The sequence below is a fragment of the Macaca fascicularis genome, chromosome 14, assembly GCF_037993035.2.
Source record: "Macaca fascicularis isolate 582-1 chromosome 14, T2T-MFA8v1.1".
NCBI classification, from domain to species: domain Eukaryota; kingdom Metazoa; phylum Chordata; class Mammalia; order Primates; family Cercopithecidae; genus Macaca; species Macaca fascicularis.
Window position 1 is genome coordinate 87425690 of NC_088388.1, and position 24560 is coordinate 87450249.

At 38.1% G+C, this 24560-nt stretch overlaps 1 protein-coding gene across 6 annotated transcripts in view; it reads right to left on the reverse strand.

Annotated features, from left to right (window-relative positions):
* Positions 1–2087: 2087 nt before the first annotated feature.
* Positions 2088–24560, reverse strand: part of GRM5 (glutamate metabotropic receptor 5) — a 576324-nt gene continuing 553851 nt past the window's right edge. For 4 of the 6 annotated variants that reach the window (XM_005579310.5, XM_005579309.5, XM_065528839.2 and 1 more), the window contains 2 exons: positions 22735–22830; positions 2088–7019 (listed from right to left, as the gene is read on the reverse strand). In XM_005579310.5, the coding sequence (XP_005579367.3) occupies positions 6107–7019; positions 22735–22830 (1009 nt within the window). In that variant the 3' untranslated portion in view covers positions 2088–6106. The remainder of the gene's footprint in view (positions 7020–22734; positions 22831–24560) is intronic. The other 2 variants (XM_015435594.4, XM_005579312.5) reach the window with 1 other exon arrangement.

Sequence of the window (24560 nt, forward strand, 5' to 3'; positions counted from 1 at the left end):
GCAAAGGTAATGGATATTGGAATACTATGAATTGGTAAGTTCTGAAGTGAAGATAGCCATTTAACTTGGAGTTATTACATTTTTCAAACTTTTAAGACTCTAATAACTTTTATGAATCATCTATTACTATTCAGCAGTTCAGAAAAGCCAATTTTATGTGGTTTTCATGGACATACAATTTGTATAATTTATAATATAACATCTATCTCATAGAAATCTGATAGTATGAAAATCTTTATTTTTTACGTCAGTGAATAAAAATACAAGCTATACATAAATAAGCCAAAGTATCTGATATGTATATCGCATAGCTATCCTGTAAATAGATCATAACTCAAAGAGACTTATGTCCTGGCAAAAAGAAATGTCTTTATTCTGGTGTAACAGTAATTTAAAATATTTATTCTAGTGGAGGTTCAGTGTTCCTGGAAACTTTTGGTTCAGGATTCTAAGAATGACTGGAGAAGATGGGTTTAAACATTCTCCTCATAGAACTTATTTACTAACATAATAACCTAAAATTAATAAACAAAGTGAGATGTAATAATTGATTCTAAATTTCAAAATACTGTGAGAGAAAATGTAAATACTAAGCTTTTGCTTAAGGAGATAATTTCATTAATATAATTCTGCCTATCTATTTATTTACCTACCTATCTGCCTAGCTATCATACAAAGTAAATATTTGAAAATTGTTTATGTTCTAAAACTGATAATTCACGTATAGCATAACCAAAAACTTAGCCAACATTCAGCAGAAATTATAACAGAGGGAAAGCATTCTCTCTGTGGTGTTCAATATCAATTTGCTAAGTTGTCCTTGATAGACAATTCCAAGGTTGCATATGAGTTCAAACCTCAACAGGTTTCCTCCAGGATATATGCTTTAAGTTGTGGGGAACTTGTTAAGCTCCACAAATAACATTGATATAACAAATTTAAGCTTCCTGCTGAATATTAACTGTATATTAAATACTAAATTGCCACTAATAATAGCTACTATTGAGCATTTATCAGGAATGTTGAAATGATAGAAACTTCACAGGTTATTGTAACTCAGTTCTGCATTTAAAGAGGAGCAAGTTGTAGAGAAATCAGAGTGATTTATCCAAAGTCAGTTGGTGACAGGGTAAGAGATCTTGGCTTTTAATTCAATGCTATTTCTATTGCATCTGCTGGTTTTAAATGGCCTTCCATAATTTGATGGAGTCTGATAAGGCTCTTCTGATTTTTAGAAGGTAATTTCCTATACCTGGTTTGTAAATGTCACTTCATCCTCAATTTTATATGAACATATTACCATTCATATCACTTTAGAATAAAAGATACTGAAGGGAAGAGTCTGACAGAACAGATAAAATGGTTTTCTTTGTTAAGATCAAACATGTTTTGTATAATAATATATGTATCTACATATGTATATCTTTCATTATGGATTTAATACAATGTCAGAAGCATAGAGCAAATATATTTTTAAATATACCTTGTTTTTCTCTTCCATACATCAAACATCTACTTTATATTCTGCTGTTAGTGTTTCACTAATTTGTGTCCAGGGAATGTATATTTGCTTAAGAATCAGTCAAAGGAAAAAGTTTTTTTTTTTTCTGGAAAAATTATGTAATATGCACATACATATACACACAAACACACATATACACAGAGACACACATGTAGATGGACCCAAAGTCAAATGTCTATATAAATGTGTGTTTGTAGACACACATCTATACACACATAAATAATCTATTTTATCTCTGTGATGTTACCTCTATCAACACAGATAATTATGAAACTATTTCTATAATTTGTATGTCTAGACAAATAATGCATATTTCCTACATTCCTTTTTTTTTTAAAGTAGTTCTTTATGTAACAGTTGTTTGTAGATGTCTTTGGGGACAACATCTCTGGTTAATTAGTGGTTGGTTTATATTTTCATTTAAATCTATAGTCCACTGCTGACTTTGTAAACCCCATAATTCCAATGTATAGATCATCCAGTATTCAAGATTAATGAGTATCATGGCTCTTTTCATCTTAGAAAACACTAAAGACAACATTCTAAACATTTGAGGGGAATAATCTTAAAATCATATTACAGTTTTTTTTAATGTTTTTTGAAAAGTAACTGGCTTCACAAACACCAAGTACAACATGATTTAGACAACTGAGAAACAGGCAAGTATATTTTGAAGTGCTAAAATAAAACATATTTATACAAGTACAAAGCAAAACAATGCTGATAAAAATGTTAAACTTTATGAAAAAAAATCATTTGCAATTCACATCAAAATAATTTAACATTCTCTATTATTTTAATAGTACAAGCTGCCACAACAGAGAAAGAACAGATACACGCACACAATTTTAAAACCAAATCAGTTATAAGTGCAGAAAAAAGTAAGTACAAGCACTTTTAGCCCACACAAATCTTTTAGGATTGGCACCATCTTTCTAAAACATCTATAATCTATATAGATTTCTAATTACAACACCATCAGCAGCTGCCATTGATTTCTAGAAATACACACAATATACATAGTATATTTGTTCACATTGGGAAGATCAGTGAAATTCAACCAACTATTTTATACATGCCTCATTCTTCAATAGACAGTAGAGACTCTCCCAGGCCTCAGACCCTCTTCAAAGTGAATTCTGATTTATCTTTATGCTTTCACTGATCTGTATTTTTTCACAGTATAAAATTGTAAATGGTAACTATAGAGATTCTGACAGCTTGAGGGTTATTAATAAGCTGTTGCTAAATGTGAACTCATATAATACCTTTGAAGTCTCCAAAACATGTACATTTTACTGGGAGACTAGCATAGGAAATGCTTTTGTTTTTTGTTATTCTTAAAAAGAGCATTTAATTCCTGGCTTGGAAGTCACAGAACTGCAGCAGAGCCATTATACAATTCATTTACAGTCAGAAATAGCTCCTAGTCTTCCTGATCACTTGCTGGTAACAGCAGTAGTTTGGGAAAGATAGTTACTTTCAAGGATTAGCACATTTGGGGATTTGCTTTTTTTCCTTGCTTCAGTCAAATCGTTATAATTTTTCTTTCCATACTCCCTTTCTGTTCCCCATCCCTAGCCCGGAAAGACGGTTCTTCCCAATGCAGATATGTTCTTCTTAGGCTGTCCCCACTCCTTTCCCAAAATAGAAGGACGAATGGACTGATTAGATTAGTCAGTATAACTTGGTTAAACCACATCTTCTTCTTTCCATCCTGGGACATATCTCTCCTTTAGGGTCACTTTGCTGAGCCTTAGCATATCCCCTTCCTTTTAGTCATGCTGGTCCCGACTGAATTATCACTGGGCACCAGGAACAGATTGTTTTGAAGGAAATTCAATGAGAATGTACCCAAATGAATTGTGAAGTTCATATCCTATAGCCCTAGAATGAATATTCAGTTCTCTTTGTACTGTAGAGTTATTACTTGGAACCTGGTATTAGAATTGGCAAAGAGACAGAGTTAGCATCATTCCAAAATAAAAGATCTCAATAATGCATTACTAATAATCTGATGTCCAATATACAATGTAGTCAATGAAGTGGCAAAAGTTGTAGAAATACAGAGAAAAATATATCTTGTTTTCTTCTAATTGGATAAATCATTTTTATTGTTACAGTTGATTATGATAGCATGTGGAATTATCAGATGGCAATTTACTTGCATTAAATTTAATTTCAAATGAAGTTTTTTTATAAGGTAGTGTACTTTTTAAGAGCCATGTTACTAAAACATAGAAAATGAATTTGACCATGAACAAAGTTTAAACATGTTCTTCTATTGGACTAGAGTGAAACGTATTGTACTTGAGAATAAAATGAAAATCAACATAAGGATTTTATGAAACAAATTTTAAAATGTAGAGCATATCGAGAAAGGTTTTTAATACCTAAGAGTCAAGATAGGAATCCTCAGGTGAATGCCATCGTGTTTATGAGGATCCAAAGGGTATTAATACTTCAAAAGATTTCCATTTGTTTTTCAGGTAGAGGCAGACATTTGCTTTTAATGAAACCATGAAACTTAGCTGGATTTCACTTACATTTTAAAAGCCTCGTTATAATATTTGGGATCAGGGTGCTGTGATGATGTTATTTTCAAATCTAGCATGGGAGGTTCGATTTCTTGTAAATTAATACTTTAGTACATGAATGTTAGCTTTTAATGTTTTGTATTGGGAGGTTTGACTTAAAGTTGCAAGTAAGAACAAATAGCAGAAAAGAAAACTCAAGCACAATATTTATTAGAATTTTTTAAAGTGAAGAATGATAAATTATGCCAATGGACGGACTTCTATTTCTCAGTTTAGTTTCTTTTAAGTAGATGTGAAATAAAAAAAAATTACTTACCAAAATAAGGATATTGAGCTAAAAGAAAAAGTTTTATTTATTTTTCTCTCTGCCAAAATATACTTCTGCCTCACAGCATATATTTTTCATAAGGCTATCTTAAGTATAAGGCTGGGTCAACTGAACTTTGAATGTATAGGATACCTCCTCTTATTACTATCCTTATGTAAAAATCAAAACATTTGGTACCTGAGGATAGCTGCAATGGGAGGAAGAAAGAGATGACAGTGGATTCAGGTCTTGAACTATGAATTCTACCTATTTGAGACTATCAAAGCACACTTGTTTCTATTATACCTCTAAATCTCTTTTCTGCAGTTTTAAAAAGTGACAGTATGAAGTGCACAAAATAATATGAATCATTATTTAAAAAAAGAAAATAAGAATTGCTTTGCCTCTTTTTGGAATGGCTAAGAAAGACTGTGTGGTTAATATTCATTAAGGTTCCTCTTTTTTAGTATTTTGTATTGCTTTGAAAAATCTACATTTGTCATAGTTCATAGCTGCCCTGTTTAAGCAGCCAAGAATAGTTAAAATCACTGCTCACTGGCATAACTAAATCTCCACTAAGCTGACTTGACACAGTTTAAAATTTTCAGTGTATTAAGATTGTGTTAATCCTTTCAACAACAGTCTCTCAAATCGTGACAATGTCTTCATGGGGTCTATGGACCACTCTTCCAGTGGTGGGACTCAAAAAGAACAAAGGAGCTCTTTGTGCATCAGGTTCTCAAAATAAAGGAATGAAGAAGCCCCAATGCATATTTTAATATTTTAGTTGGCAATGCAAACGGAACAGCATTCCTAAAGAGGAGTGGCCATGTTTCTTGAAAGAGATAGCCAGGCTGGAGCTCAAGAATGATTATAAAGAGAATTTCCAGCTACAATGCACCCCAGTGAGGGAATTACAAAACAGTATTCCAGAAAATATTTTTTTGCTACTCCAGTATTGATTGGCAACATGGTGAAATAGTCAAGAAATCTTCCACTGGTTTTCTTGGTTAATGGAGGTGAATCTGAAATAAGTAGGTGGAATCCCCGATGCAGGCTTTTGGAAGAGTATTTCACAACCCAATTGGAGAGGAAAATCTCTGGTAGAAGCCCTACGTAGTACATTAGCGCAGCACTCACTATCCAGTCGTGTGTTATGCATGGGACACATTCACAACGCCTCAGTAAATACTGGACCCAAGTTACTGCTTTTCAAGGTCTTTACAGGAAAGAAAAAACAAAAAGAAAGAAAAAAGAAAGAGAAAAGTTGATGTTTTGGTCCCAGATTTTGAGTTTGTTAGAAAATGTACATTCATGTTTGGTGAATCAAAGACTCTTCTGGGAAAAGAATTAAAGTAAACAAATAAAACTTTTTACAGTTGCTTATTAACTATGCTCTTCACCCTCCGTTACGCTGTTTCACACGCACTGCTTTCCTAGAGCAAAGCACTTGGTATGGAACTGTTTGAACAGACGCCTTGTCAGCCCTCAAAGATATCAGCCGTGTTTCTTAAAAGCCCATGTTTTCTAAGGCCACTAGAAGAAAATCTGCCAAAAGATTTGTCGTCGGTGTCTTCGTCGGTTGTCGTGAGATAGCACTATGGATCTCGTGTTTCCATCAAGGGGTGCACTTGGCATCTTCCCCCTGGGCCGTAACCAGGCGACTATGCTTGCCACTGTGTGTGTGAACACGGGGAGCTCTGCTCCGCACGCGCAGGCCGGTGCGCTTTCCAGGGACATTCACAACGACGAGGAGCTCTGAGTGTAATCTCTTATGATAAGAGTGTCATATTTGGGAGACGACGGGATACAGAGGGCCGACTCCGACACTGGCGAGTTGGGGGTTGTGCTCCCCGAGTCCACCGAGTCTCTGAAGGGGGACGGCGGGGTGAGAGCCACCAACTCCTCCAGGTCTGGCTTGGCGGCCGCAGCCTCGGGCCCCGCTGCCGGGCTCTCCCGGGCCGCATCCCCAGCCGCCTGAGCCCCCGCCGCGGGCTGCGCGCCGCCCGTGACCTCGATGGCTGGCAGAGGCTGGATTTCGGCGAAGGTCGTCATGGTTGTGGGCAGCTGGATCTCTTTGGGGATCAGGTACGACGAGCAGAGCGGGGCGCCCACGCCGGGGCTGGGGGCCGCGGTGGACAGCATCATGGAGTTGAGCTCGCTGATGTTGGCCGTGAAGCGGGTGACCACACTGCTGATCTGCTCCATGAGGGAGCCCTGCGACGAGCTGCTGCGCGCAGCGGGCTCCGAATGCAGCGACGGCACGTCGTCGTCCGTGCGGCTGGCCGAGCCCGCGCGGTGGCTCAGCGTGCTGATGGGCGATGGTGAGCGCGGCCGCGTGGGCGCCGGGAAGTGCTCCTCGGTCTCGGCCACATCATACAGCCCCTTGGGGCTGGCGTCTGGGGGCTCGGGCCCGCCAGGGCCGGCGCCTGCGCAGCCCGCACCGCCCGTGGCCCCCATCCCCCCCGCGCTCCCGCCTGCGCCAGCGCCAGCGCCCAGGCCGCGGCTCTCCGTGCTCTTGGGGAAGGGCTTGATGACTGCCGTTTGGTTGGGATTTTCTTTCTTGTTGATGTGGATGGACAGGCGCTGCCACAGGTGCTGCCCCCGGCTGCTCTTCTCGTTCTGGGCCCACGTAACAGATTTTCCATTGGAGCTGAGGAGAGAAGGGAGAGGAAAGGTGACTCAGCGAGGTGTCCAAGGGGCTTGGATGCCGCTTCCCCAATGGTGGTTGCTCATGGGCCCCGAACTGGGGAGGACTTTTCTCATTCTTTCAGGAAACACAGCGTCAAAAAGACATCACGGAAAGAGACCTTGGAAGTGGCTTTCATTTGCTCGTTTTGAGTTAAAGGCTGCTTTCTGTATCAGGCCTTCAGTTTATCATTATCATGAAAATGTGTCAAAGGGGATGCTTGTCCCCTTTGGATGAAGGAGTGTTTATTAGGATTTTGCGGGAGTTCTGAGCCCACCTGTGAGTGCAGCAGCACACAGATGCAAGGGCTTGCAATGTCCCGGCTGTGTGCAGAAGTGCCTGGTATAGGACAGGGGCTTCCTAGAGTTAGTGACCTCAAAGGGAAACATTACCACTAGGACCCAAACTCACCAACAATCATCGGAGAGGAGGGAAGGGGTAAGAGAGTCAGGGATTACAAGGAGGTAGACAGTGGTTCCAGTTCAGCCTTTATTCTGGAGGTTGGTGTATATATAACTTAGGGTTTCCTGTCTGAACCCCTAATTTTGAACATAGTTTTACTTAGGTTGCCTTACCTGCTGGAAAATAAAAATTTAATGAACACACGTTTCTAATGAGAACTTCTTTACTTCATAGAAATTCACCTTACAAATTTATTTTGAGTTCTATACTTGAATAACAGTTCAATGAGAGTGCTGTATAATGCCTTCGGCACTTAGCAGAGCGATCTCGAATTAGGATCCTAGTGAATATTGTGGGACTAACAAGTTTTTTAAAGGCCTTTCTCCTTCTTTCACCTTTGTGCTTCCACACAAAGGGTCTGAAAGCCACACTCAAGATCTGATTGGTACCTCAGCTTCAGTGCCCTAGTACTCTCCTTACCACTAAAAGCTGACACAGTAGCTTCTGAAGCTGCAGACCTTGATTCAGGAACTTTACAAAGGTCAGAGAATGTGGCCTGACACTCAATAATTTATTTTTTAGTTTTTATTTTTTAGACGGAGTTTTGCTCTTGTTGCCCAGGCTGAAGTGCAGTGGCACCATCTCAGCTCACTGCAACCTTGGCCTCCTGGATTCAAGCGAATCTCCTGCCTCAGCCTCCCAAGTAGCAGGGATTATAGGCATGCACCACCATGCCCAGCTAATTTTGTATTTTCAGTAGAGACCGGGTTTCACCATGTTGGTAAGACTGTTCTAGAACTCCTGACCTCAAGTGATCAACCTGCTTTGGCCTCCTAAAGTGATGGGATTACAGTCGTGAGCCACTGCGCCTGGTCAGGAATGTTATATGAGGAGATTCTGGTGTAGTTTCCCATCACAAAGTAATCCAAGATCTCTGTTACTAGGGGGTCTGGTATTGTCAGTCAAGACAGCTCTGTTCTAGGGGCTGTGACCAACAGAGAGCCTTGAGCAGCCTGACAACAAAAGAAGTTGAAGACTGCAGTTTTATCATCATAGCCTATGCTTATTAAACTAAATTCTGCATAAGACTCACCTATGGCATTTGTCAAAGATATAAGATGTGACCCCAGGAGAGTCTGATTGTCTGGATTGGCTTCCACGGACCTATGCTTTTGACAAGCACTCTGTTCTTCTGCTCCCGAAGTATTTCTGAAGCACTTTGTTTCTCAGATTCTTTCAGAAACTGAGAAACTCTGGCAGAACGCCATCCTTTTTTTCTAGATCCCCATCGCTCCCCTTGGTCCCCCTTACTGGAGGGCTGGCTTGCCTTTGAGGGGCCGGGGCCTGTACCTCATTTGGAATCCACCAGCCTTGAGGCTACCTGACTGGCCCTGCAGGATCTGCTCTGTCTGAGAAACCCACTCCCTTGGTAACAGTCTGACATTTCTGCAGCTCCTTTAACGACATGCTTTTTGCCTCTTTCCACACTGCTTCCCATTTCTTTATCTGTTCCTTTCTACTTCATGGTCTTTCTTTCTCCGCTCTTTCCTGTGAAATTTCTTTCCATGTAATCTATCCAACGTATTGTAGTCTCATGTCCTTCAGAATCTAGGAATATGAGCTACTTCCATCCTACCCTGCCCTTCCTGGAAAAGATAAATGAATCATTTCCAGGTTTGGAGGTTGCTGTGCATCCACAGTAGCAGAGGGGGCATTGCCGAACAGTTGGCGTTCCTTTCTAGTAGTTTCGGGGTTTATTTTTCAATTTTGCATTAGCCTGACTTGCGTGTATTACATTTCTTTTTCCCAGGTGTCTACTAACTTCTGGAACATGGCAGAGAAGAAATGGGCCAGTTTATTTACAGGATTTGATTGGGAGGATGGTTGCCAACTACACCCTTTCTCCTAACAGAAGGATAAGAAACAGGTGTTTCGAAAGGTACAATTATTCTTCCAGGTCACTAAGTCCCCTTTTAATACAAAGCATGGGCTTGAAATCAGAAGACTAGCTGGATTTATTCCACCAACTTTTACCCTAGGGACACTCTTGCTCCTAGTACAGAGAGGTTTTGCAAACACTAGCTTTTAAAAGGTTTTTTTTTTTTTCTCTCTCTCTCTCGAATGCCTTTAGTTGAACATGATGGAACATAACTTTGGGTGTTAGCAGTAACAGTCTTTGGAATCACCTGTAGCTATGACCCAAAACATGACAGCATGTTGCAAAACCTCTAGGTGAGTGTGTGATGAGGGAACCATCCTAATTAACCAATTCTGTACAAAGTATTGACACCTTTTTCCTGGCCGTGCCTTTGCTTACAGTGCCCATGGCCATAAGGGACAAAGAGCACCAGACCATCTGAATAACAGTGAAAGTGGACACAGGAAACACCAGACAACCAGAGAAATGGAGTCCAAATGTGAGTACTTCATTTCATTCTTTTGAACATGAAAGATTTTTTTTTCTCTGAAGTAAATGAGAATTCTTAAGAAACAAACAAACAAAAACTCCCTACTCATGACATTATTCTGTTTATTAGTAGAATGTACATTCCGTGAAGACACAGATCTTATCTATCTTGTTCAGTGACACTCAGCATGATCTTAATAAGCATTTGATGGATGAATAAGATTTTTTAGTTAACAGGGCCACTGTGGGGTGTCTTGGAAGCTGCAATAGAATAGAGATCCTAAAATCCGGTTCTTATTCTGGTTCTGCCATCCTGGATATTTGGAAAGGAATAATCTTTTTAAGCCTCAGTGAGAAGCAGACAGTGTCTCATTTAGTTAAGGTTGTTTTGAGATGAAGTGAGACAATGTAGGTGAAAAAAGCTGGTAAAGAGAAGGTGTCTAAGGATGTTCAGTTTTTGTATTTTATGTGAATACAACATTTCAGAAAATAAAAGGTATACTCAATGCCATTTTGAACCCTGGTTTAAGGAACAGAGAATTCAGTGCAAAATAAAATATTTGGTAAGCCATAAAACCTTTCAGGTTCTTTTTCTTTTACCTGACCAACTGTAATAAATATTGGAGTTCCATGATCCGTGGCCTCTTTTCACACCCTAACTGTCTCCGTGGGTGATCACCTCTACCCCATTAAATTCCAAATTAACCGTCTTCCTCAAATGCTTTTGCATTGCGCTACATCCTCTCTTCCTTTTTGCTTAAGCGTATCCTCTTGTTTTCTTATTTTATTTTACCTTAATTGTCTTGTCTTAAAGAAAGCTTTCCTGACCTTGCTAGGCTAGATTCCTATGGTCCCTGCATTCAGGCATATAATAACTCTTTGCTATATGTCTATCTCACCTGCTTGGTGGGACATAATGAAGGCACAGACAGAGGGTTTGTTCTTTCCTATATGCCCAGTAGTACCCATGCATTGTTTAGAACATGGTAAGTGCTCAGTAATATTCTTGGGCCAATACTTGAGTAGATAAAATACAATTCATTTTTAAAATTTATACTGAATTGTTTTTCTGTTAGAATTAAGTTTTTAAAATAATTCAATGTTAATGAAACTATTTTGCCTTATGGATCTATTTTTACTTCTTATATACCTCCCTTTAATCAATAGTACTCAATATCTACATATTTAAAATTTTCATTAAATATGAAAATACAAAGCTGGATATCTGCCATGAAAATCGCAAAATAATTACTTCTTTAGAACTCATATCTGTCTTAGTGAAATTGCTCAGTGGTGAAATCTTATCAAGGCAGTAGTGACAGTGGAAAAGAGAAAGGACCCAGATTCTCAGTCTAGGATCTGACTCAGAATGATGTTGAGCAATTCACTTGCCACCTTTGAGCTTCTTTCTTTATTGGAAAAAAAAAAAAAAAAAAGAATAGAAAGAAAGAAACTGCCCACCTTGCATGATGTCTGGGAAAAAACAAAAGGATAATACATATGAGGGTACTTTATAGAGCATAGCCCTTCTGCAAATGCGAGGGGTTATTCATTAACATTAAATCTTCTATTTGGTTGAACTAAGATGATGTATTTATCGTTTAGGCTGAGATTTTTTTTCAGCATCCATATTATACGTTTGTCCTTAGGGACTGAAGTAAGAAAAATGAAAGGAAACTTTTCTTTACCCATTTATGGCACGTCACCTTCCCTCACTGAATATTTTAGACATTAGAAAAGAAGAGGGAAAGAAGAATGGAGGAGAAAAGGACAAGATGAAATGATCTGCCACATCTGAGGAGGGGGCCAAAAGTAACTTCTCGCTCTCTTCCAGGCACCATTGAACCCTTTTGCAATATATAATATGATGTCATCTAATGTTCTCTCTGTTATAATTATTTGTTCTTTATTTCTGAAAAACAAAAAGCACATCAAAAATGTTGTTTCAGGATTAAGTTTTTTGTTTATTTGTTTCATTCGTTTTTGTTTACATTTTGGGTCTGCCAAAATGGCACTTTCTATCTTTATTCTCAGAGGTTTATTTTTCCTCTTTTTCCCTTCCATATCAGACACTTAGCAAATTTATTCATTTTCAAGAAGGCTCTGAATGTCATGTCAGTGACCTCACCCAGTTTTATATTCCTCTGCTCAAATCTGCAGATATTACAGTATTCTGCCATGGCACACCATCATTAGGAAGCAAACATTAATAAGGGGACAAAAGAGTTTGACCATCAAAAAAGTCTATGGAATTTATAATTCAATACAGAAATACAATGTTAATGTATTCACAAGTGTGACAAAAATGAGGATGGAAAGGAATGTACTGATATGAAAACTACTGTGGAAAAAAAGACTTTTGGGTTTTTCTTATCAGGATTAGAAGAATTCAGAGAAAAAGTTGTTAACTAAGGAAAGAAGTTTCAAGGAAGGATTTGCAAATAAAGTGGGTATTAATGAGGCCTTAAAGTTTGGGGATGTTAAAATAGCATGGATAAGTGAATCTCAATTAATACATGTATTGCATATATGGAAAGGAAAGTAATTCTACATGCCTAATCCCATGAAACTCCTCCAACAGCCCTAAGTGACGTGGATTTTCACCTCTCTCTTAAGTAGCAGTGGTTGCATGTTTCCAGGATAATTCCTCCAGATAATCTCTCTTACCAGGCATTTAATCCCTAATAAATTCCTGGTGGGAGGAGAATCACTCAATCCTCTCTTAACTAGTCTTTGGTTTAACAGCAACAGGAAGCCTTTTCAGAAGCTACATGTTCTTTCACGGTGGGTTATTGAAGTGCTTAATGGTACTAGTACAGTTGCTACTTCCCCTGAGTCCTCCTAAAGAACAAGCACCTTAACAAAGGAGAATATGACACGGGAGCTTGTGCCAAGCATTGGAATTGTGTTGAGTCATCACAGATATTTCCTTCTCAAATCGAACTATTTATTTTGATCCTCAATTCTGTTACCTGGACTCAGCCTCAAAACTAAACTACTCTAACTGGTATTAGTTGGTAAAGCCATACAAAATTATAGCTAGATAGGAGGAATGATCTCTGGTGTTCTACAGCACTGTAGGGTAAATATAGTTAACTGTGATTTATTGTATATTTTCAAGAAGCTAGAAGAAAGGATTTTGAATGTTCACAACACAAAGAAATGATAAATGTTTGTGGTGATCACTATGCTAATTACCCTGATTTTGTTATTACACTTGGGATACATGTAAGGAAACATTCCGTATCCTATAAATGTGTACAATTATTAAGTGTCAACTAAAAAAATAAAAAATCCCACTAAACTGCTCTTCATTCTGACATTTAAGTTCTAGGTCTTAGCTGAGATGCTTTAACAAAGATTAGAAAGAATTTTAGATTTTTGTACTTTTCTTTCAAAACAGGAAACAATTTTTCCAACAATTACTAGAAAGCTCAATTATAATCTAGTAAATAGAGAACAAAACCAGACACAGCTGTTTTGTGTCTAGAAGCTGCTGCAGTCAGGAAGACTTTGTGGAGGAATTCAGCTTCATTTAAACCTTGAATAAAACATGGAATTGGGATTGGTGGCAAAGAGGAGGAAAATCCTGGAATGATAATAGTTTCCATTTTAACAGAACTTTTCAGCTCACAAGGTGTTTTCACCTATGTCATCATATTTTACCTTCATAACAGCTGTCTAGGGTAGCGTTTATCAAATAGTATTTTTAATTACTTATTTACAAGTCTGTTCCCACACTAAACCTGGAGCATTCCAAGGGCAGATGCTACATGTATCTCCTGTGCTTAATATGGTGTATGGTACAGAGTAGTGCAGAGGAGTGTTAGTGAAATAAAGTGAACTATATGATCTTGAATGTTTGAGACAGACAGGTATTATTAACCTTCACTGTAGATATGAGAAAGGAGGCTTATGGAACTTAACTAAGTTGCCCAAGTCAAAGTAAATGGCAGGACAGTGCCCCAAATCAGACGCCAAATCCAGAGTCATTCCCATTGTCTCTGTGCTGAGTGCCAAGATACACACATGAACCAAGGGGCTAACAAGACATACCCTTGTGGAGCATCCAAGAAGGCAATGCCCCAGTTTTTTCCCATAAAATAACCTGATAAATTCTAAAGCTCTGCATCAACATTGATGAGATAAATCCTGAGGGACTGTAAGATAAAAGTTGTCCCAGGATGTTTAGAATGGTTTCTGGGAAAATAATTTCTGTTTAGGCAAAAGATTCCTTTCTGTCATAGAGCACCCCAGCTGAAGCTTGTGACTTAAATCTGATGTATGAAGGGTATGTTAGTTATGAGGCTTGAATCCTGGGTGCAGATTCACCACAATATGTTTATTGTCTGGTGAAGTCTCTTGGTTTAAGAAGGAAGTTTCTTGGTTATCATGTTTTTTTTTTTTTTTTAATTGGATAAAATGGACACATGCCACAGATATAAGTCACTAATATCAGTCAGTTCTAGTCCCATTTCCTGTGGAATTCTTGGGATGCTGAGCACTATATCTTTGCACTATTAAAACAAATTTAAATCTACCATGGACACCATTATTTTGCTTAGTGTTAATCTTCTTGGTTCATCACAGACAATAGAAATCTTTCCTTTCTCTGGACCCTTAGGAAGTGAATTGGGTACACAAACATACAGCTATTCCTGATTAATGTTTACTTTTTTCTTACAATTGTAATATATTGGCTTCTGTATAGACACACACACACACACACACACACACACACACACACACACACACGTTTCTGATCCCCTCATTTAAATTCTTTTAATCTTTAAAAATATCTGTGCATATGTGTTGTCATATGCATGCTATTAAATTGACTACAAAATTGAGGATTAGAGAGATTCAAAGAACTTGTGTGGATAAAAGTCGAAAATACTTAAGGTATAAATATCTTGGTAAAGCCAAGATTTTTGATAAGCTACTGATTGTAGGAGAATGGAAGACAGTGTGTGTAAAAGTATAGTGTGCTTTGAAGGCATGTGAGACACAGTGGCAAAAAAAGTTTTTAAGAATGATTAATAATAAATAATGTTTGTGTTGAAGAATCAATTCAAACTAACTCATTAAACATGAGATTAGATAAAATGATTAATTTAAAATTTCAGAGCACTCAGCTTTGCTGAGTTACTTGCGTCTACATTTCAATATTACCATTATACATAATGGGAATATGCCAATAAGATTAGTTGGACACAATTCCAAGATTTTATCCATATGTTTAGGTGAGACTAAATGTAGAAAGTGTCCCTTAAAATTCACTTCCCTTTCTAGAGCATACAAGTTTGTACTTGATGACTACATGTCAGGCTGTTCCCATTTTGGTTTGGCATTTTCCATTAGAAATGATTTTGATTTCCTTTTTCCTTTTTTACAGAAAATCATAAGCTAGCAAATCTATTGTTTCAAATAAAATATATGCATATATATTGTATATAACTACTGAATTATCTACAAAAACTATACATTTGTGCATGAATGTGTACATATAGATATGTGTGTGTACATATATATGTCTATTTACAAAATGTTTTTTCACAGGCAAGGACAGCAGCCTCACACAAGGTTTTGACCAGCTCCTCCTTTTATTCAGTAAAAAGAGTATTAGATAAGAAGAGAATTGAGCAGAAACTGAGATGAGAGAATCATAGAATTCAAGTATTCCTGTTACATTTACGTATTACATTTTTTACAGGCTAAGAACAGAGACTGTTCAATTTAATAATAAAAATGTAGAATATGTTCAATTTAATATAAAAATAGAACATACTCTGAGTAGTTAGTGATTCTTTCAGAAAAATAAGCAAAGATAATTAGAAATCTGGTTAATATTTGTGGTACTTAATAAGGCTAGTAAATTTCTATTCCAGTCACCAAACATTAGCTAATTCTTTTAGTTTTTGCTGGTCTTATAGGGATTTATCTGGGAAAATGCTTATAATAAGATTTCAAGGATTATTATAAGGTACTCCTCATACATAATTTTCATGCTATGTTTTTTGATTAATTTTTTTATAAAATTAATTGGCAAATGGTATAGAAACTAAGAATGACAATAGATGGTTCATGAATAAATGGTTTCAGGGTCAAGTAAATTAAATTAAACTAATTTCTGATGAATTTGTCAACTTTTTGTGTAGCTATTCACTGAGAAGTTCCAAGAAGGGCATACGTGCGTATGTGTTGACTCCATTATTGTTAGCCATAACTTCGTCCCTGCTTCCCTCCAATCCTGACCACCGTCCAAATCTTGGCCTTATTTTTGGTACCACAGATTTAAAATGTTAATGTAGACTATTGCTCTTTCAGGTTCCATCAGAGTGAGTTTTATTTCTTTATTAAGATTGTCATTTCCTTTAGGGTGGAGATTATTTTATACTTCCCCAAACTCCCCATGGTCCCTAAAACAATGCTACCTACATACACAAAAATTATCCGGGCACTTTTATTAAGTGGTTGATTGAATCAATAGACTCTTCACACTGTTGAGTACTGAAGATGTAAAAGTGAACAATACATTTTTGTTTTGTGGCCTTAAAAACCTCAAGTTTAATGAGAAGACACAGGCAACCGGATAGTATACAATATCAGATGTAAAGGTAAAATACATTAGAATTATGAAGTTGGGTAGAGTTTAGCTAGACTAAGACTTTTAAAAACGTCAAGGAAGAATGGACATTAGAGTTGGGTTTTGAAACCTGAGTAGGTTTGCTTGGTAGAGCAGGAATGGGAGTTCCTTCTCCCTGGAAGAAGATGGATAGAAAGAGAAATGAAGGATAATTCAGATAGAAACACAGCACGTCTTAAGTCTTAAGATGTGCTGTTGTAGAAAATAGTCAGCATGTTTGGAGAATTGTATGATATCTGGGATGTCTGGAAAGGAGAACATATGTACAGAAACAGAAGGAATAATGATCACATAGTTAGGTTAGGGTTAGTTTATGAAGAACCTTGTATTCTGAGTGCATGAGTTTGTATTTTTTTCCTGCGTGGCTGATAACATGGTGATTTTAGTGTGTGGACTGCAGAATCAGACTGAGTTGGGCTCTAATATGGGCTTTACCAATTTTTTTTATAAAAAAGATTAAAATGAGCAATCATGCAGATAAAGCCTTTGACATAGTGTCTCATGTATCTAAGTACTCAATAAATGTTGGCTGCTTTTCTAGGTAAACATGGGAGAACATGAATTTTAAAACAGGGAAATTATATCATTGAATTTATTCTTTCGTTATCATTAGATTTTGTTTTACTTACTTTTCCAGAATTGATTTTTGAGCAAACAACCATGGTGGCAGGGTAGAGAAAGACAAGACAAAATAGTAAATACATAAAAAACAACCTTTCTAAACTGGGTGGCCTTGGATAGTAAAAGCACATGCTAACATTTATTGAAAGCCTATTGTGTGTCAGGCAATATGCTAAGTGTTGTACTTATATAATTCCCTTTGATTTTCACAGCATCATCGTAAGATACGTGCTATATTATAATCTGAAGTTTATAGAAAATGGAGATTAAAGAGTTGAAATGGCACTTTGAGGTCACACACTGGTTAGTGCCAGAACCAGTTTATTGAAGTTCCTTTGATTTTAGATTTTTCATGAGATTGCTCTACTATGCATGTTATTTTATTTGCCTGATCCTTATTTTCCTGTGTGTAGCATGGAAAGAAAAAAATTATACCTTCTTTATATGTTCTTGGGAGAACTTAATGCAGACCCTCCATGAAGGGACTTAATATATAGAGTGTGTGATACATGGTAATCATAGCAGTGTTACTAATTCTTCTTCTTCTTATTTTTTAGAATATGTTAGAATAGTAATATGGAATTGACTTTGGAGATAAATAAAGTGAAGATTATTATAGAAATTATATTCTATTCTCAAAAACCAGCTGGCTTCTATTGTCTGTACTGGAAAGGCAAAATCTTTCTCTTATCTATGGATTTTAAATTATATAACTATATGCCTTATACTTTCTGAATACTCAAATTAGATCTGTTATTATGTGTTATTCTATTACTTCTGTTTGTACTGGTATAAACTATAGCATACGATAAGAAATGGGGACTTAATCTGAGGCATAAACTCTCCTGTGTTACAGGGGTTTTATATTGCATTGTAGTTATCTGTTTTTCTGACTGTTTCTCAATAGACTGCAGATTTTCAAGGGCATTAGTCATATCTTGGTCATCCATTTATCTCTAGAGTCTTTTGAGTGTTTGGTTCATAATAGGTGCTTAATAAATGAGCTTTACCTGGAGGAAGAAATAGTTGAATGAATGAAAGGCAATACTAACACAAGACATTATATTTGGGGCTATCTGAGGTCCTACTCGTTTAACAAGGACTATTATGACATGACTATTACCAAATTCTCTAAGGCTTTATTAAACATTTATACTTACTAAAATTAGATGCTGCATATCACAGGTGAAAAATCAGTGACTCGATTAAAAGTTAATAGTTCACGTAGCTTATATCACAAAAGAGTAATGATAATAATTCTCTCTTTGTTCAAAGAAAACCCCACACCACCCTCCTTCCTTCCAGCACTGGAGTGGGACTAGAGATCTGTGGATTTCATTTGACTGAGGGAGCCCTTCCTCAAAGAGAGAGTAGGAGGCTCAGAATGTCTTCGAGTCCTACATGTGCTACAACATGAGCACATCAGAAAGCAGATTCCAGCCGGGAGTGGTGGCTCATGCCTGTAATCCCAGCATTTTGAGAGGCCTAGGTGGGTGGATCACAAGGTCAGGAGTTCGAGACCAGCCTGGCCAACATAGTGAAACCCCGTCTCTACTAAAAATACAAAAAATTAGCCAGGTGTAGTGGCGGGCACCTGTAATCCTAGCTACTCAGGAGTCTGAGGCAGGAGAATCACTTGAACCTGGGAGGCAGAAGTTGCAGTGAGCCAAGATTACACCATTGCACACCAGCCTGGGTGACACTGCAGACTCTGTCTTTAAAAAAAAAAAAAAAAAAAAAAAAAGCAAGTAAGCAGATTCCAAGTACTCCAATGCCATGCCCCTGCTGAGACAGAATATGATAACATTCAGTGTTGAGGTTTCAGTCATTCCTGAGGCTGGACCATCTTGCTAGGAACTCACACGGTAACAGGGTTTAGATAATTTCAGTTCTTAGAGCCACCTCCCTGTTTAGGACTCTCTTTCACTTCTCCTGCAATCAGGAGGATTCTGCTCTGAATCACACTTAGACTGTCCACTGTGAAAATATGAAAAGATGACAAGTTATACTATATTCAGACATAAAGATAAAATAACCTCTTCACATAAAGGGAAAACAGCAGTATATTTCGGGAAGCTAGTGTGCTATGGTTACATATTATATTCTCATTCCTTTCCCAGCATGAGGGTTGGGGGAGGAGGGCAGAAATAAGGGAGCATCTAATGTTACAGATCAGAAAACAGTGCTTTGCTCTGCTTCAACTGTAAACATTGTGAACTGCTTTCTTTCCCCACCAGGCAACTTGGCTCCTAGATAATCATCTTAGGCATGAATTCATGGAGTACTGTCCATTCTACAGCTTCATTATAGAAAACAGGCAAATGAGATGCAGAGTGACACTCTTGGTTTTCTGTGGTTGTTTGAGCTCCCCTTAACCCCTCCCTGGAACTAGTTATTCAATCATGGCCACAGAAGAGTCCCAGATGTTTGCAGAGTAAATGTGATGCTTGGCTTTGACTCCTGGAAGCAATAGGGGGTGGAGTAGGGATGAATTACAAAGAAAGACCTTATTAGTTGACACTAAAAGTACCTATAAAAGTCTCAAGTACATAGAGTTAACCTTTCTCCAGCCCTTCCATTCAATTCCTGAGTAAGCAAATTTGGATTAACTACTCCAACCCCTTACTTAGAAACTGTTTCCATCACAGTTACCTCCTCTCTGACATCTTTTTTCTTAATGTTCATTTTAAACTTATTTCTCCTGGATAAATATTATGTGTTTGCAGGCATGTGTGTCTGTATTTATGTGAACAAATGTGAAGCTGGAAAAAAAGATACCAAGACCTTGTGAATTTTGGCCTCTCTTTTCATATGTCTCTAGGCCTTTTCTACTCCCTAATGGAAAGCTTAAGCATGACAGGTCTTTCCTCTCTCTCTCTCTCTCTCTCTCTCTCTCTCTCTCTCTCTCTGTGTGTGTGTCAGTTTTTATATGGTGCTAAAGAAATGCGAAGAAAGAGATATTAGGAAGGGAAGATCATTTGTTCCCAATTAACTCTGCTCATCTGTGTGGCTGAGGTGGATGATCTAACACAATCATATTTATTGTTGCATGCATTATTCCCCTCTGCTCCACCAGGATATATCAATGTAATAAGCCTTTCAATTACCTTAGCTATATCCAAACAAGTGAGGAAACAAAAATTAAATGATATTTTGCTGTTGTAGAGAAACTCAGACCATTCTTGCTGGAGATTCATCAAGTGACTACCTTTGTAAATCTGGACCTGACCCAAGGAAGCCTGGTGTGTTTATCTGGGATCTCCTACTCTCTGTGCACTACCCTCTCTGTCCCTTTCCCCTCATTCTCAATCAAGACAGCCTTGAGCAAATCTAATTTCTGGGATGATCATATCTAAAGCTCAAGTATTGACTAAACACTGCTAAGAGTATCACATGGCATAATTGAGACCAAATGCTTGCCATGAACAGTTCCATGTCATCTCCTACATGAACGGATTACTCTAAAATATCAGTTCATGCACTGGCTTCATTGAGATGACCTAGGAAACTTGTTACATGACAGATTCCTAAGTTGTATTGTCCAATATTTTGCCTCAGTCTGTTTGATAGTCAGCTAAGTTTGCCAGGTTTGGGAACTCTAGTTTTAGACCTCAAATTAGAAGGCACTCTGGGAAGAGCCCTTGAGCACTCATTTGGTGAAGTCACTTTCACCTTGTCTGGGTTACTATGGTGCCGTCTGCCTAATTTTCAAGGATAGGAATTATGCTACTTTGTTATATCTAAGTGGAATGAAAATAGGAACCCCAATAGCATTCTGTTGAGTCACTCCCACAAAATGATCCTCTGAGACTCATTTTGCAGATACACTGAGATCCAAAGATAGCTGTATAAAGGGATTGTGGGCATATGGCCATCAGATACACCAATGTGCACACATATATGCCTACACATGTACACACACTATCATTGCGTTGTCTCTGAGAGTCATAGAGAAAGTTGGCCAAGCCCTTGGCCAGGGCTGTTATGAATGATTGCTCAGACTGTATGCTGAACAGTTCTGGGCACCATTTTCATAGACTGCAATGTGAATAGTCCTCCAGCAGTTGTGCAATATGGTGGGCCTTGGAAAAATTTAGTCATTATTTTGAAAACAGGAAGGAGCCCACCACTGAGGAAGCAAACACAATGTTTGTGGTGAAATTTCAACAAGATTATCTTCTTGTTATGTAGTTAGGTCTCAAGCTCTGCTCTCAGCACATGCACACGCATATGCACACACTCTACTTATTGGATTTTTTCCTTTTCTCTAATCCAGGATGATATGAAAAAGTTTTCCTTCCATACCTCTACACCACAGATGGATTGGGAAATGTCACAACAAATTAGAAGTGAAGAGTTAAGTCATGGCAAGTGACTCCTCAACTCAAGGCTCCTTCAACATTCTGGAACTGTTTAACGTCAATCTTGACTGTCTTTGTCTCCAGGGCCCTTTTCTTTTTTCTTTTTCTTTTACTTTTTTCTTTCTTTCTTTCTTTCTTTTTTTTTTTTTTTTTTTTTTTTTTTTGAGACATAGGTTTTTCACTCTTGTTGCCCAGGCAGGAGTGCAATAGCGCGATATCAACTCACTGCAACCTCTGCCTCCCGGGTTCAAGCAGTCCTCTGGACTCAGTCTCCTGAATAGCTGGAATTACAAGCATGTGCCACCATGCCTGGCTAATTTTTGTGTATTTAGTAGAGACGGGGTTTCACCACGTTGGCCAGGCTGTTCTTGAACTCCTGACCTCAGCTGATCCGCCCGCCTCGGCCTCCCAAAGTGCTGGGATTACAGGCGTCAGCCACCGCGCCCGGCCCCAGGGCCCTTTTCTTAAAACCAAGTCCCATGCAATAAAGCACGTTTATTTCATGCAACACAGCTTAGTTAATGCTTATAGTTCCAAATACTCTGGTTTACTAGGTACAACTCAATCAGGAGTGCCTAGTATAAAGGAACATGCACAGCACAGCAACAGAGAATGTTCATCACCAAACACAAGGAAGTAAAGGAGATGCAAAGCTATGGTAGCTAGAGGAGGATTAGCTTTCCTGATTTCAGTTCGAGAAAAGCCACTTATCTCTACAGTCCACTAGTTTGGAAAGGCATTTGCCCTTGGCTGTGAGATGATGTTACATTCAAAGTAAGTCATATTAATTTCTAGGCTTGTCCAGGATCAGGGGCTGGAGTCTTCCCTCAATTGTAGTCCTTTCCTTAAAACCAGTTCTAAGCTTTTGCATTTATTTTATTAAGTGATTGGATAGCCCTGAAATATGAATTTCCTCCAATCTCTTCCACTTTGCAAACTCCAGAACCGTTTGACCAATAAGTTAAAATCCAGAGGAGGACTGACTGTGAGCTAAGGCTTCAGACATGCAAAGCGCACAACCCTGGGAAACAGCAGCATCTGGGACAGGAGGCTCCCATTACTACACATGAGGACATCATAGGTTTTGCAAATCAAATACACACAGAAAACCAGTAGTAGCCCAGGTTGGACACACTGTATGGGTTGCACAGTTGAGTGAGGACCCAGACCAGGGAGCCACCTGTTCCTCTAGCTTGCATACATTTATTTCACACCACCTCAGGCCACTCATCGTTTGCTTACCTGCTCATTGTTGCTCTCCCACCATTCCCCATACTCCCTTTGGGGGTGAAACACTCTATTTCCGACTTGTGCTGGGCCAGTCTCCTGTCTTTGTACCTGGTAAGCATGAACAAGGACAGGAGCAAACAGAAAGACGTGATTGTGTGCTTAACTGCCAGGCTGAGGAAGAGCCGTGACTGTGGAGATGGTCACCCTGTGTCAAAACAGGGGTTCCTGCTTCTCAATGCAATGACCAACCTTTGCTACTTATTAGATGAATGTGATGGCATATGGACAACATCAGGGATGATGTTGTTACTTTTTGGTTAAACCACATGTAACCCATTCTTTCACACTGACTATTAAACTGTGAATGTGTCACATTTAATAGTGAATGGTAAAAGGTGTGCAATTTCTAGCATCTTAGAAAAAGATGAATATCAATCAATACATTAGAATCTATTCAGTGCTTACCATGTGACAGACATTATCCTAGAACTTTACCTAAATTGTATCCTGGCAATAGCCCTGGACCAGAGGCTTTGTTATTTCCATTTTACTGATGAAGAAGCCTAAGATTATAGAGGTTAAGTAAATGAATCAAAGATTAGTTAATTAAGTAAGTGGTTGGGTTGGATTTTGAATACAGGGAATCTAAGTTTAGAGACCACACTTTAGCCATTATTATGTGTTGCCTTCCATTATCAAGTTTTTAAGCTAATTATTATCTTGAACAAACCTTCATTGAGTGATCCATTCTGGATGTTGTTAGACACTGTTAATAACAGAGGAGAGAAGACATGTTCTTTGGATATGAAAAGTTTCTATAACCATTAAGCAGAAGTTTGACTGTCAGTACTGGGATGCCTCCATTATTAGAGTGTGGCTCAGACAGCTTTTGTATTATAACTGGCAGTTCACCGCCCTTTGAAGATACCAGATAGTTCATCTAAAATGAGTTATGAGATTCCCAACATTACTCTTCTACATGGTGCATCAAGATGAGTTCTTGTACCTCAATGACAGTTTTTTGAGCTAACATGATTTCACAGAAATAACGTCTTTTACTCATTGGTTTGAATCTGTGAGGTTGTTAAAAAAGAACTGCTATTTCCATTTGCCAGATGAGGAAGCTAGATTTACTTAACTGACTTCATGAAAGTCACAAGCCTCATCAGTACAGAATAACCGCCAGTGGAGCTTGCAGGGGCCCAAAGCTCTTAAGGTTTTATCACCTTTTCACTAAGCTAGAGCCTGGTACGATACCACTTCATCCACCTTCCTGGTATCCAATAGGCTATGATAAAGGGAGTTATGATTATAAGATGTATTTACCTCAGTACAGTCACATTCTTTTTAGTTTATTTTCCTGCTGTTTCAAAAGTAGTATAAAATAAAACAAAATGTAACAAAGTCATCATCATTATTGATCCTGGGGCAGAGGCTTCCCCCTTAACATTTTCCCTTCTAAAATGTTTGAAGTATCTAGTATTTGAAGAAAAATGGCTTATTACATCAAGCAAAATGAATTTAATGGATTACCTATTTAGTGGACATTAGTTGAGCATTTATTAAATCCTATGTAATGGACTTTGCACTACAGATGTAAAGATAAGTAATCTGCAGGCCCTGCCTGATAGAACTTACATAAGAGTAGGAGAAGGAAGGAAAGAAGAAATACGTACACAAGTAACTTTACATGTAGGCATAAAGAAGAGAGGAAAAGAACTTAGGGACTTTGTTAAAGGAGGTAAATCGTCAGACCAAGCCAGATTGAGTAGACTTAATTTTACCAAAGAAAATACCTTAGAAGTACCAATGGCCAAATGATGCTCCATGTTTCAATG